The sequence below is a fragment of the Hemiscyllium ocellatum genome, chromosome 4 (assembly GCF_020745735.1).
Source record: "Hemiscyllium ocellatum isolate sHemOce1 chromosome 4, sHemOce1.pat.X.cur, whole genome shotgun sequence".
NCBI lineage: Eukaryota > Metazoa > Chordata > Chondrichthyes > Orectolobiformes > Hemiscylliidae > Hemiscyllium > Hemiscyllium ocellatum.
The window spans coordinates 42449459-42465631 of NC_083404.1; the positions used below are offsets into that span (position 1 = coordinate 42449459).

Here is a 16173-nt window from a genome sequence, read left to right on the forward strand (position 1 = left end):
ACATACTTTCCTGACTTGGAAATAAATACTGTCCCTTCACTGTCATTGGGTCAAACTCCAGGGACTCCCTACCCAATAGTACTCCTATTCAAGACAGCTCACAACCACCTTCTCAACAGCAATCACAGCTGAACAATGAGCCCAGAACCACTTACATCCCATCATTTCTCTTCATCCTCTTTGTCTCTATTCTCTCCAATTTCCCCGATTCCATACACTCTTCCTCCTATCTGTCCTGCATCCTTCTCTTTCTTTCGCCATTTTCAAGTCCTCTGTCCACATCCAAATTCCTCTGATTCTCGGTCCCCAATTCTAAGTCCATCTCCATCCATCCTGAGTTTGAAGCTCTGTCTCTCTCTCTCTCTCTCGCTCTTTATCCATTCTTAGTCCTAATCCCCTCTCAATCTTCAATAAACTGATGGTCTACATGACTGTTGGAACAACAGCATATCCCTACTCGCAACATCAGCCTTTAATTCTTATGTTGAAGCCTTTTGTTTTGCATTGTACTCTATCTTAAAACACATTTCCTTTCTTATTGCGTGTCTCAGTGATCCAGATGACTACTAATTTAAGTAGTAGCTGGATAGCAAGTATGGATGTTGAGGAATGGAGCTGACAAAGCTATCCAGAGATGAACTAAAGGTACAATGCATTACCGAAGCGAACTGCAAGGGGCTGCCTGGTTGCTGAAATCTCTAGAATGGCTGGATATGGGCATTATTTCATGAACATTATATTCTGAATAAATCTGCTCCCTAGCCCAGTTGCGAAATGGTGAACTTCTTTCCAAGGGCGATTTAATTTGATCAGTGGATGGTAGTGGAGCTAACACTGGATACAGGTGGACACCTGGACAGGCAGTTCGATGATATGTATTATTTCTTCCAATGCAAATTATTTCCTCTCTCCAACTTCCTGCCCTTAATCCCTATTCTCAGCTCCAAAGAGCATTGACTCAGGTCTCACTACATTTGCAATAACATCCTGGTGACCATATTCTAAGTGTGACAATGACTGTGATGCACCAACGCAGCAACTTGCCAACAACGGTGATCAGGAGAGGTGAACCTGATGAATCTTCTTTTCCTGAAACTAAAGAGACTTTCAGAACAATTTCAATACAGATGACTACACCAGAGCTAAGGGCGTGAGGAGTAGATGGATTAATCCCCTCATCACATGACCACCATGTGATCATTCCCTGCCACATTTCTAAGCAGAGGGAGCTTGGCTGCTCTTAAAACATTTGTTCCCTCCTGCCCCTCCTCTGCAAATTCTTTTATGACCATTTAAGTCTCCTCTTGATCCATCTTTTGTTTCTTTACTTGTGGCATTAATGTCTTCATTTACACCTGGCGTTAAAATCCTTTTGATCATTCCTGCCTCCCACCTGATCACTGACACTCCTTTTTGATACTTCCCTCTTTCCTTTTTGATTCAGAAGTACCCACCGTCCAAAAAAAGACCAACTGCCACCCCGACCATCGGTTGAAACGTTCACACCCCCGTCCACCACCCCTGCATAGTGGCAGCAGCAATGTGTATAACCATTCAGCTGCACAGCAGCAAATTAACATGACACCTTCAACAGCACCTTTCAAATCTTTGCCACCTGGACAGATAAGGGCAGCAGACTCATGGAAGACCATCTGCAAGTCCCCCTCCTAGCCCTCCCACCAAGACATGGACTGCATCAGTTCCAAGAAAGCAGCTCATCATTACTTGTTCAAGGGACAAGTAATGAGGGACAGTGAAACTGCTAGGATGCCATCATGCGTGACAGAATGTTTTTGAAATTGAAGAGTCATTGTTTCCCTCTCCACAGATGTTGCCTAACCCACTGTGGGTCTGCTCAAACTGGGGCTTTTGTGAGCTGTACAGGCCAATCGTCAAGCCAGGAGGCTACTGGGACATCACTCGTCTCTTATATTCTAACTGGAAAAGAATCAACAACTGTGTTGTCTTATCAAAAATATTTATTCACGTAGGAATCATAACTTTATCTATTACAATCTGTATTTTGGAATATGTTGCAATATTGCTTAAATAAATACAGGCAGCTGGGTTAACATTCTACAACGAGTGATATAGGCTACGTAAGACTTCCAAATGTTTGCAAATTTAAGAGATTTAATGATTTGCATGTACATTTTTGGTTATTATTTGCAATAACATGTCAAAAATTATCTTCTAATAAGAAATGTAATAATGCTGAATACATCAAGAAAGTTACCATTCATTCTATTTACTTCAGAAAATGAAGTCAATTCTAACCAGGAAATGTAAACAAAATTTCAGCGTCTAGCAGACGCAATATAGTTACTCATAATCCCAGATGTCAACCTATGGATTCCACCTCCAACTAGAGTGTCTTGTTCACTTATGACAGTTTGTTCACAAACTTTTTATTTTCAGTGACAAAAATGAGAATCTCATGTTTCTTCAAAAATGTCATTTGCAATGTTGTTATCAGCATTTAACATTTTCAGTTGCTATTATGTGTGTGTTATGCCCATAATTGTGTTGTAGAAATGTCAAGTCGTCACACAGAGGTTGAGGGAACTACAGCTGGCACTACAGCCATTGACTGGACTGTCTTGCCAGACATCATATAACATTTCTTTTTCTAAGCTAACATTTCCTTTCTCATAGTGGTATGGGATTATTCCACAACAATCCATTTAAATCCATGCATAATTTCAAGACTTTGGAAAGGATGAATCGCTTTCTGTCAAAATTGTTATTATGTCGGCCCACAGGATTTTTGGTTTTGCATTTTCACTTAACTTCAGTAGACAAGGGTATGTTGAAACAGACTAGGGCTTCGATATCTTTCCCATTATAAGCTCACACTTGCAATAGTATGAACGGAAACAATTTTGATTCTTCCCCACATCTCCTTAGCCCATCCCTTGGCAAGTTGGGAGAGTTTAGATTCCCATGTAACACTTCCTAGTCTAGCCAAGATCCAATAAAGCTCATCCCACTTGGAACAGTTAATGCCAAGTGGCAGTTAACACTGGGACCTTAATTCCAATTGCCTAGCTTGAAATCTATCACAGAACCTAGCACTGACATCTCTCTAATTGCCTCTTAGGAACAAAGAAACCAAGAGACAGATCAACTGCAAGATGTTCTCTAATTCCACTTCAGTCCATGATCCAAGGCCAATTGTTTTCTTGATGACACTAGACATTTCTTACTGCAATACATCAAAATTGTCATTGGTATAAAATCAGCTGTTGCAACAATTCACATTTTCATTCACATATTCACATAAGTCACTTAAGGAAAGGTTTAATAATGGCAATAAATCTTTGGTTTGATTATTAAAATAGAAACAAACAATCATTAAGATAGGCAGAATTCGGTCTGCTGGTTCCCGTGAAAATACAAATATAGGTAAACTTACACAAAATACTACAGCGTCAGCCTATGTTCTGAAAAACATATATAAAAAAAAAGTCAACTTCCAGGCCTGGAAGCCAATAGGTGTGAAGGCGGAAGTATAGTCAGGGCCCATTTACTTGCACACAGTCAATATGGCTTGGATTGAAGAGACATCAGCTGAGGTTTAATATAAAGGAGTGGGCAGGAGAATGGTTTCAAGCGTTTAAATGTTTAGGTTCACCCCGCCATCCACAAGCACTGCAGGTGAGGTATTCCGAGACACCATCAAGCATTTTGCCCAATGAAAGATTTTTTTTTAAAAAGTGCAGACATCAAAATGGTCACAATTGCTCCACACAGATTGGTTCCTTCAGCCTGAATTGTATGGCAGATCAAAGGTACTTTCGTTTCTTTGGCACAACCATATGAATACTTATTGCATTTCTTGAAGTGACAGCAGCAATGATTCATATCCTTTGGTGACAACCACTTGTTAATGCCACCAGATGCTCAAGATTTTGTGACGTGTCAATAAGACTGACACATGCGCGTGTAAACATCATACATCGAGAACCATGTCATATTGCTGCTCGCTTCTCCGCCGGCAGCATTTGGTGATAAGCACGACGTACAGAGTTAACAGCAACACCCAGTAGCAAGCGTAGAGGATCGCCCCAATAATGAGAACTGTCTGCTCAGAATCAGAGAATGGATCTCGGGTCTCGTTGTATATAGTGTACATGACCCCTCCCAGAAGTATGCTGAACCACACCGAGACTGGGATCAGCCCAATGAAATTCACCACAATGGTCTTCCTTCCCGACGTCCCCCAGCCCGCTTTGTTTATGGTAGCGATTGCAAACATCTTTGCGGGCAGTAAGCTGGACATGTACAGTACAGAGTAGAGAGACATGAAGATCATCACAATGTTGCCCCTCAGGCAGCTGGCAAAAGACGACTTAATGAGACCCACGAGCTGGACAGTGAGGAGAAACAGAAGAATATTCCAAATCCTTCCCCGGTAAAAAAGTTGGATGACAGTGGCTATGAGGAAGAAAGGGAAGAATCCAGTGATTACTGCTTCGTACGTCATCCACAAATGATGCTTGTGGAACCACAGGGCGTTGTACAGCCATTCCCTGAAATAGGATTTACTCCAGCGGGTCTGCTGGTTTAACCACCTCAGGTATTGTGTCGGGGTTTCAGTCAGGCATTTCGATCTCGCTGTGTATTTTGTGGCATATCCTAGACTGAGGACACGGTTTGTCAAGTGCCTGTCATCCCCAAAGCTGCACTGTGAACCCAGGAACTCCTGGTTGTACCAGTCCTCCATAAATTCATGCAGTAAGTCATTTCTGTACATCCCTAAGGGACCACTAATGCACTGCACACAGCCAAAGTAGGACTGACAGGCTCTTTCAATGTTAAACGCCATCCAATACCTCACGCTACTAAGGAATGAAATCCAGGAGTCATATTTGTTGAGAATCTGTCAATTGATAAAGAGAAACAGAGGTTATTAGGTCTTATATAATTTATTCCAAGAACAATGTTACAATTAAAGGTACAAAGAGTAGGCGGGGGGATCTATTTGTCCATATTACTCCATCCTTTTTTGGGGGGACAACAAATTAAATAACACCACTAGCATTATGCAAATCATCATGGTAGGATTGAATGCTTCTGTCAATGACAATAGGGCTTGATGTCAAAGGCCTGACAGGTGAATAAAATATCCTGACTGGTCCACTCGTCCACAAGAACTGAATCATCCACTTCTGCAGCTTTTGGCACATCTGGTTGGCGATATTTGTCGGGGATTTGTTATCTCGCCACTCACCATAAGCCCAGCTGCTTAAGAGTCACACAGCGTACAAAGAGCAGTTCGATTTCGTTTCCATTTTCACCCTGCTCTTTTCCGATATTCCTTTTCAAATACTTATCTAATTCCCTTTTGAAATTTGCTATTGAGTCTTCTTCCACCATTATTTCGGGCATGGTATTCTACAGTTTGTGCAGAAGAAAAAATCTCCACATCTCCTCTCTGGCTTTTCTGTCAATTCTCTTCCATTCTATCCTCTGGTTACTCCCTACTACCACTAGAAACAGTTACTCCCTTATACTCTGCCACAACTGCGCACTATTTTGAACATCCCTGTTGGAGCTCCTATAACCTTCTGTGCTCTAAGGATGGCAGCCCCAGCTTCTCCAATCTCTTCACAGAACTGAAGTTCCTCGTTCCTTGTATAATTCCAGTAAATCTCTGTCTGCAATCTCTCCTAGGCTTTGACTTCCTACTCACTTCCTCAGGGAAGGATAATGGACAAATGTAATTACAGATCTGCCAACAAATGAAATTTCAATTAAAATCATACAGTCATAGAGACGTACAGCACGGAAACAGACCCTTTGGTCCAACCCGTCCATGCCAACCAGATATCCCAACCCAATCTAGTCTCACCCGCCAGCACCTGGCCCATATCTCTCCAAACTCTTCCTATTCATATACCCATCCAAATGCCTCTTAAATGTTGCAATTGGACCAGCCTCCACCACATCCTCTGGCAGCTCATTCCATACACATACCACTTTCTGCGTGAAAACGTTGCCCCTTAGGTCTCTTTTTATATCTTTCCCCTCTCACCCTAAACCTAGGCCCTCTAGTTCTGGACCCCAGGGAAAAGACTTTGTCTATTTATCCTATCCATGCCCCTCATAATTTTGTAAATCTCTATAAGGTCACCCCTCAGTCTCCGCCGCTCCAGGGAAAACAGCCCCAGCTGGTTCAGCCTCTCCCTGTAGCTCAAATCCTCCAACCCTGGCAACATTCTTGTAAATCTTTTCTGAACCTTTTCAAGTTTCACAGCATCTTTCCGATAGGAAGGAGACCAGAATTGCATGCAATATTCCAACAGTGGCCTGACCAATGTCCTGTACAGATGCAACATGACCTCCCAACTCCTGTACTCAATACTCTGACCAATAAAGGAAAGCATACCAATTCAAAAAACTCAATCAAATTTGTGAGACATGATTTCCCACGCACAAAGCCATGTTGACTATCCCTAATCAGTCCTTGCCTTTCCAAATACATGTACATCCTGTCCCTCAGGATTCCCTCCAACAACTTGCCCATCACCGAGGTCAGGCTCACTGGTCTATAGTTCCCTGGCTTATCCTTACCACCCTTCTTAAACAGTGGCACCACGTTAGCCAACCTCCAGTCTTCCGGCATCTCACCTGTGACTATCGATGATACAAATATCTCAGCAAGAGGCCCAGCGATCACTTCTCTAGCTTCCCACAGAGTTCTCGGGTACATCTGATCAGGTCCGGGGGATTTATCCACCTTTAACCGTTTCAAGACATCCAGCATTTCCTCCTCTGTAATCTGGACATTTTGCAAGATGTCACCATCTATTTCCCTACAGTCTATATCTTCCATATCCTTTTCCACAGTAAATACTGATGCAAAATACTCATTTAGTATCTCCCCCATTTTCTGTGGCTCCACACAAAGGCTGCTTTGCTGATCTTTGAGGGGCCCTATTCTCTTCCTAGTTAGACCTACCACCCCACCAACCTCCAGATACATCGTATCACCCTTCGTCATTTCCGCCATCTCCAAACAGACCCCACCACCAAGGATATATTTCCCTCCCCTCCCTATCAATGTTCCGGAAAGACCACTCCCTCCGCGACTCCCTTGTCAGGTCCACACCCCCCACCAGCCCAACCTCCACTCCCGGCACCTTCCCCTGCAACCGCAAGAAATGCAAAACTTGCACCCACACCTCCCCCTTCACTTCCCTCCAAGGCTCCGAGGGATCCTTCCATATCCATCACAAATTAACCTGCACCTCCACACACATCATTTACTGCATCCGCTGCACCCAATGTGGCCTCCTCTACATTGGGGAGATATACTGCCTACTTGCGGAACGTTTCAGAGAACACCTCTGGGACACCCGCACCAACTAACCCAACTGCCCTGTGGCCAAACACTTTAACTCCCCCCTCCCACTCCGCCAAGGACATGCAGGTCATTGCCAGACCATGGCAACACGACGCCTGGAGGAAGAGCGCCTCATCTTCCGTCTAGGAACCCTCCAACCACAAGGGATGAATGCAGATTTCTCCAGCTTCCTCATTTCCCCTCCCCCCACCTTGTCTCAATCCCAACCCTCGAACTCAGCACCACTTTCTTGACCTGCAATCTTCTTCCCAACCTCTCCGCCCCACTCCCTCTCCGGCCTATCACCCTCACCTTGACCTCCTTCCCTTCCACCTGTCGCATTCCCAACGCCCCTCCCCCAAGTCCCTCCTCCCTCCCTTTTATCTTAGCCTGCTTGGCACACCCTCCTCATTCCTGAAGAAGGACTTATGCCCGAAACATTGATTCTCCTGTTCCTTGGATGCTGCCTGACCTGCTGCATTTTTCCAGCAACACATTTTTCACCTCAATTTCTTTAGTCAAATCATGTCTCACACACTTGATTGAGTTTTTTGAAAAAGTAACAAAGAAGATTGATGAGGGCAGAGCAGTAGATGTGATCTATATGGACTTCAGTAAGGCGTTCGACAAGGTTCCCCATGGGAGACTGATTAGCAAGGTTAGATCTCATGGAATACAGGGAGAACTAGTCATTTGGATACAGAACTGGCTCAAAGGTAGAAGACAGAGGGTGGTGGCGGAGGGTTGTTTTTCAGACTGGAGGCCTGTGTCCCATTTGCCAGCACTTGGCCCATAGAATCATAAGAGTCATAGAGTTGTACGCCATGGAAACAGACCCTTCAGTCTAACTCGCCCATGCCAACCGTATATCATAAATTATTTTGTCACATTTGCCAGCACCTATCCTGCTAAATCTTTCATATTCATGTACCCATCCAGATGCCTTTTAAATATTATAATTATACCAGCCTCCACCACTTCCTCTGGCAGTTCATTCCATACAGACATCACCCTCTTCGTGAAAATGTTGCCCCTTAGATCTCATGTAAATCTTTTTTCCTCTCACCCTAAACCTCTGCCGTCTGGTTCTTGGACTCCTCCACCCCAGGGAAAAGACTTTCTCTATTTATTCTATCCACGCCCCTCATGATTTTATAAACCTCTAGACGGTCACCCCTCCGATGCTCCAGGGAAAACAGCCTCAGCCTGTTCAGCCTCTCCCTATAACTCAAATTCTCCAACCTGGCAACATCCTTGTAAACTTTTCTGAACCCTGTTGAGTTTCACAACATCCACTTTCCAGGAGCTATGAACCTCCAAGGTCTCTTTATTCAACAACACTCCCCAGGGCCTTACCATTAAGTATATAAGTCCTGCTCTGATTTGCCTTTCCAAAATACAGCACCTCACATTTATCTAAATTAAACTCTATCTGCCACTTCTCAGCTCATTGGCCCATCTGATCAAGATCCCATTGTACTCTGAGGCAACCTCCTTCGCTGTCCGCGACACCTCCAATTTTAGTGTCATCTGCAAACTTACTAACCGTACCTCCTATGTTGACATCCAAATCATTTATATAGATGACGAAAAGCAGTGGATTGAATAGTCTGTTACCATGATATGCAACATTTACTGAAACAATTTGTTTAACAATCCCAACATTTTTTCCAATTATTCCTTGCACAGGAATTGGATACATGTTTGAGCTGAATTCTAACCAGTCATGGATAAAAAAATTAATTCAGTTTACAATGAGTTAAGCTGAGTGGATCTCAGAATAAAGGGGAACCAATTTAAGGCTGAGATTTGGAGGAATTTCTTCTCTCAGACAGTTGCATGATTTTGGAGCTCCCTGCCATGGGAGAGCTGTGGGAGCAGAGCCCTTGTGTATACTTAAGGCTGAGATAGTTAGATTCCTGATCAGTAAGGGAACCAAGGATTACTGGGAAAATGGATATGGGGAATGTCAGATCAGCCATGATCCTATTGAATGGGCAGAGCAGGCTTGAGGGGCTGAATGGCTTACTCCACTCCCCATTTTTTATGATCTTATGGATTTATTATCTGCTGCAAAGATCATAACTGCATCTACATGGTTGATAGTGTAACGATTGATTGTAGCTTTAAGTGTGGCCTCATCTTCTTGCAGGAGGATCCAATGCCCAACATATAGAAATGACATCACAAAATGGAACAATGGGCTGAACTCTTAAGTACCTTAAACAGGAGGTCTGCCTCTCCCTGGGGCCATCACATGAATTCAGGGCTGGGGGAAGCGGAGAGGGAATGAGAGCTAAATTGTTCAGCAAGATCACTAAAATCTTGTGATTTGTGTCTCCTTGCCCTTTTAGCCCTGGCCATACTGACCATAGGCTGAAATATTAACCTTGAATCTCTCCTGAACTGTATCAATTTCTCACTTCTCACTCCCTCCCCCATTCCCTTTATAATCATCTGAATCCATTTAACATTCATTTTCTCTTTTGAATAATTATTGTGGCTCTATACCTATCGAAATCAGCACCAGGAGCGATGCATAATTATGGCAATGAGCTAAACCACGGATATTTGGGTCCTAACAGCACACTTTCATTTGAATCAGTATTTTAAACTGGTTGAATGCTGGAAAAATGAAGTCCCTTCAGGGTCCAACATTCAATATCAATAACTTAGAGGCTCCACTTTCCCTATGCTTATATGCTTTCCTGAAAAGACTTCTAAAGTTCACCCACTCTCTCCTGCAACTTCCAGACAATTTCACAAAGAGCATACCCCAGCTTTAGGAAGTAGACAAGGACAATGCTCTATACCTGAACATCACCACCAACCCCTCCAACCATAGGATCCTCCTCCAGAATTTTAACCATTTCCACAGTTGCTGCAGGATCTAGCATCGTATCTGAGTCGCATACCTGATGAAAGAAATGCCGGCATGTTATACACTTAAAAGTACATCCATATAAAGTCTGCAGCTACAGAAACTAACTGGTTTATCCTGGCACTTACGCTAGATGCAAACCTCTCTTCAGCTATCTAATAACCTGGGAGGGGGTGGCTCAGTGGTTTGCACTGCTGCCTCATAGCACCAGGGTCCCAGGTTCAATTCCAGCCTCGGGCAAGGTCTGTGTGGAGTTTGCACATTCTCCCAGTCTGTGTGGATTTCCTCTGGGTGCTCTGGTTTCCTCCCACAGTCCAGGTGAATTGGCCATGCTAAATTGCCCATAGTGTTAGGTGCATTAGTCAGAGGAAGGTGGGTTACTCTTCGGAGGGTCGATGTGGACTGGTTGGGTTGAAAGGCCTGTTTCCACACTGTAGTGATTATCTGAAATGATGATTTATAATAACATAATCTGTGATTTATAAGGGGGGGGGTGAGGTGTGGGAGTGGGTTTTATCCATATTGATGGATCCACTGATAAATAAGTGGTGATATTTTGTCCATATGTTTACGCGCACCCAGGCCCAAGAGACAAAGAGGTTTAAATGAAAGCTAAACTATAAATCAATTTTTGTTCTGTTTCAAATGTTTTTGCTTAGATCTGCTTTTTTTTTAACAATTCCTTTGTTGAACTTTACTAAGATTTCTCCCTGGTTAAATGACACTATTTCCCTGCTCTCACATTGAGGAGTCACAATCCATATTTGAAAAAAGCTGAGTAAAACACCTAAAAGCCAAGAGTTCAACGTAGTGGAACTTATCGGCAAAAGGAGCCCCAGCCCACTCCCCACCACTGAGCTTCCTAGGATTCAATCTCTTGGCTTAAAACATCAGCAAAAGATTTTGCTCATGATTCCTGTTGGAAATTTGGGTGTTGAACTGAGAAAAGAATTAGGGAGTATCTTACTTAGCCTCCGATGTCAGATAGGTCACATGCCTGGGGTTCCATCTGAAGAAAACCCATTCAGGTGCGCACTGTTGCAGTAGCTGTGCCAATGCTCACTCTCTTCAGGATGTCATTTGGGACAAACATAATAATGTACCTGGTAATTAATGCCCATTGATGATGTGTAAGGTTCTCATGAACCATCTAGATTAAAATTCCCAATAATTATTCTAACCATTGCTTCTTTATGAGGACAATCTAACTTGCTTTGGCTACAGACAGCCCACTAATCTTTCCCTGCTTGTGCTAGGCTCCCTAACACTGACACTTGCCTCATCCTGCGGGAGCTTTGGTCAATCTTTAATAAACATAATGGATGCCCTAATTTTACCAAAATGTCTTGGTCAAAACCACTGAGGACAGGATGGAGATAGGTGGTTATGCATTTATTATTGTTCGCTGCCAATTATGTCGCTGTAAGTATTCTACTCTGCCTTTCTGGGATGAGTCCTCATTGTGGTATGATTCTACATATTGCACCCAACTTCTGACACCTTTTGTAATGACTATTATTCATGACTGCTGGTAGCAATTTAATCTGTAGAGCATCACTGATCCTCTACATGTCCACTCCCAGCACAAGAGGCATTAACTGAAAGCTGGTCACTAGCAACAGTCTCAACTAATCTTTTTCCAACTCTTTTTTCTGTTCATTCATGGGATGTGGGTGCTGTTGGCTAGGTCAGCACATTGACCCTGAGAAGATGCTCGTGAACTGCCTAGTTGGAACCACTGCAGTCCATGTGGTTTGCATTTTGACTCAGTGACTGTGAAGGAACGATGATATACTTCCAAGTCAGGTTGGTGGGTGACTCAGAGAGGATCTCATAGGTCTGTTGCATTTGTCCATTTAGTGAGTAGAGGTTGCAAGGTTTGGAAAATAGTGTTGAAGGAGCCTTGCTTAGCTACTGCAGTACATCCTTGTAGATGGCACACTGACTGGCACAATGACTGCACAGTTGTGGTGACAAGAGTAAATATTTAAGGTGATAGTCTTGACATTTAGATATTTTACTCAGCTATTTTTAGAACAGTATATCATAAACCATAAGGCTTTTTAATTCACTGATCAATAAGAGTCCCTTTTCAAATTCCTATGGATGTGACACCTTCACGTGAGTTTGAAAGTAAGGAGGTAATGTAGATTAAGTTGGCTGCTAGATTGAATTGAGCATCTTGAATATTGGAGTTCCACTCTTCAAAACAGGTGGAGATTATTTCATCAGACGTCTAATTTCTGCCTTGCAGCTGATGGACAAGACTTTGGAAGTCAGGGGCTGAGTTACCAACCTGTTCAGAAATGCTTATTACACACCCCAGGAGCTGGTTTGTACTTGAACTCAAGCCTCCTAGAGGGGAGTTCCTATCTGTAGAATGTTCATGGTGTACTAATTACATTATTAAGATATGCAGATGAAGGGTATTGTTTTGTTAAGTACTTAGAACAATAAGGTTAGGGTTAGAAGGAGTTCTTATCGTGCAGTGGCAGTGACCCTACTTCTGAGCCAGGAGATCTGGGTTCAAGTTCCATCTGCTCCAGTAGTGTGTAATAACATCTTTGAACAGGTTGATTAGAAACTACCTTGGAACACAAGCCCTTTTTAAAAATGTATTCATTTTTTGTGGGGTGTGGGAGTTGCTGGCTGGCCAGAATTCATTGCCTGTCCCTAGTTGTCCTTGATATGGCAGTGGTAGTGAGCTGCTTTCTTCAACTGCTTCAGTCCACCGGCTGTGGACTGAACCACAACGCCATTAAGGGAGGGAATTGCTTAATTCAGTTGGTGTGTGGTTTGGATTAATTTCAGTAGCACAGGGTTCAGTCCGCATTCCCACTGAGATAATCTCAGGATGTGTCCCTTTGACTTACCCATAATAAAAATCTTGGAGAACTTACAGCAAGGGATTTCTGGGATACGAGTAGGAAGCAGACATAGTTAATGCTACATTGTGTCATCAACCCAATATCAAGGAAAATATGAGTGTCATGCTTCACTAACTGACTTGGAATCAAATTTAGCACAGAATGCCTATCCTCTGACTTGCTCTTGTAGCTACACTATTTATTATAACTAGTCCAGTTATGTTTTGGATGAAATGTAACCCTCAGGATGTTGATGGTGGGGAATTCAGTGATCATTGAGTGTCAATAGAAGGTGGTTAAATACCCTTTGTTAGATCAAGTCATTATCAGCACTTGTATGGCATGAATATTTTTGTTTTCTCATCATGAGCATCTTACGGTAGAGAAACTAAGTCAATCAAGACTAAGGATGAAACTTTGTGACATTCCTGGTCTCTGGAACTATCTACTCAGTAAACAAATTCCTCAAGTGCTTGAGGGAAGCCGAGGGGTAAAGTGTGATCAAATGTTCTAGAGGAAGGGTTCAGAGTAAGGAAACTGGATTTAATTTGTTCATATTGAACACTGAAAATTGGCTCCATCATTGTATTACAGGCTGAAATCATTGACAATTCAATGGTTGCTAAAACTGAGCTTTCAATCTGACTATCTCGTCCTGCAGCTGCCGACAGAGTAAAACCTGGAAGACATTATAGCAGGAAGAATCACTTTTGCGAGATCCAACATCTTACACATGTCACTGTAATTCAGTGTAGGTGAGCAAAAATGAGATCACTTTATTTATCATGGTACAAGCAGAAATTTTATATGAGGCAACAGGAATTTCATTAGCTGAATATCAAGGCGGAAAGGAAATGCTCTCAGATAGTGTTGGAGTTCTTCCAAGATCCAGATTTTTTTTTGTTGCGGATCTGTATATCTTGTAAAAAGGAAAGTCTAAAATGCACTACCTGGGTCTTGACTTGAGTATTACACCCAATTCTGAACATAGCACTTCAGGAAGGATGTGAAGTCTTTGGAGAGGGTGCAGGAAAGATTTATGGGAGTTGTTCAGGAAAGAAGGACTTCGGTTGCATGGATAAGTTAGAGAAACTAAGGTACGCTCCTAACAGAAAAGAAAATTGAGATTTATCAAGTGTTCAAAATTATGAATGGTCTGGAAGGTGATAGGGAAAAACTGTTCCCTTGCTCAGATGGATTGGAAACCATAAGATCAGTTTGAAGTGTATGGCAATCAGTAACGTGAAGGAAAGCATTTTGCAGTGAGTAGTTAGGATCTGGAATGTGATGGAGGCTTATTCAATAACATCTGTTTGTCTTTCAAAAGGGAATGGGACAAGCACCTGAAGGGTTTAAAAGCTGTAAGGTTACCTGGGATAGGGCAGAAGACTGGAACAAGCTAAATTGCTGTTCCAGGAATCAACAGGTTTGAGGAGTCTAAAGGCCTCCTTTTGTGCTGTAACCATTCTATAATCCTAGACTTACCTGCAATTCTTCAGGAAATTAAATAAGTCAGCTAAATCAAAGGCAAATAATGGAATGTATACATTGAAGGGATTCTGACGGAAATGTGTAACCTTCACAATTTCTACAATAATACTATAATGATGGCAAGGCATATTACCAACATGTTTACCTTCTCAGTCGAGAATGTATTGCTGGGAAGCACAGCAGGTCAGGCAGCATCCAAGGAGCAGGAAAATCGACGTTTCGGGCATAAGCCCTTCATCAGGAATGTTGAAGGGTTTATGCCTGAAACGTTGATTCTCCTGCTCCTCGGATGCTGCCTGACCTGCTGTGCTTCCCAGCAACACACTGTCGACTCTGATCTCCAGCATCTGCAGTCCTCACTTTCTCCTTGTTTACTTTCTCAGAATTGTTGTGTTACATGTACTGACCTGAGTGTCAGAATGAATCTTAGCAATTCTGGAGCGAATAATGGGCACTTGGGAATGTTTGCAAGGCATGTATTTACCTGGGGTTTTCACATGGGAGAGGAGGCTGATTGGTTTACTATTATTATCTGTGCCCTCATCATCAACTTATTATTTTGAAATCATATCAGAGAATGGTGTTTATTAGAATATTTGAGCTGCCAGTTTTGTTCAGAATTGGTTCCATTTTTTCCACCTTTAAACTTGTCCTTAAATGTGTCATGTGTGGTGTTATCCATACAAAGGGAGTCATTGCTCTGAAGTCATTATAACAATCTTATCAAGAAATAATTCCAAGTTGTTCCCTTAAGGATCCAACAGCTCTCATACCATCATTATAGTTTGGAGAGGAAAAAAAATAGACTACACTCATTGAGAGTGACTGATCAGACAGAAGCTTCATGTACTAGAAAATAGTCTGAGGTTATTAAAGATTATACAAGTGTTCAATAGGGGGGAGGTGGTGAAGATATTTCCACTTGTGCGCAACTTCAAACATAAAGCCATAAATACAAAGATGAGGAATATAGCCAAAGGAAATTCAGAAAGAAATTCTATTGGTCAGAATGTTGAACTCACTCAGACATAATGGCTGAGCTGATAACATTGAAGAGAAATCTAGGTGGAGGAGAAAGATATAGAAGGAGAGGTAGATGAACAATTATGGGAAGAGGCTTATGTGAAGCATACACACCAATATAGATCAGTTGGGTCAAATGACCAGTTTTTCTACTCTGCAGTATGAAATCTCATTTTTGTGAGAATTGAATCACATTGTTTTGATTGACTCCGAGGAGAGGAACAATTTGAAACTGCAACCACTTCAGCTGGCATTTTTATCATGGTATCAAACCCTGTGAATGTTACAGGTTCTGTGTGTAAATATGCTGCCGACTCAGGCTTGGCAATCCAAAGATCCCAACATTGATCTTTCATACTCAGCTGATTTCAATCCAAGTTCTCAAAGGGGCCTAGGGGTTAGTGGAGGTGAAAAATGAGCACCATTTGCACTCCTGATTCATATCCAACAATTTCAATTGGACAAGCATGTTAAGAAATGACTCGGCGCTGATGCTGCCTATTAATGACGGTTCAGCAGACATACTGTGTCTAGACCCAGAGTACATAATGACCACATGCTTC

At 42.5% G+C, this 16173-nt stretch overlaps 1 protein-coding gene across 1 annotated transcript in view; it reads right to left on the bottom strand.

Annotated features, from left to right (window-relative positions):
• Positions 1 to 2149: 2149 nt before the first annotated feature.
• has2 (hyaluronan synthase 2) overlaps positions 2150 to 16173 on the bottom strand; it is a 29811-nt gene continuing 15787 nt past the window's right edge. The window contains exons 3-4 of the mRNA XM_060824240.1: positions 10162 to 10263; positions 2150 to 4882 (exon numbers count right to left, since the gene is read on the bottom strand). Coding sequence (XP_060680223.1) covers positions 3953 to 4882; positions 10162 to 10263 — 1032 coding nt within the window. The 3' untranslated portion in view covers positions 2150 to 3952. The remainder of the gene's footprint in view (positions 4883 to 10161; positions 10264 to 16173) is intronic.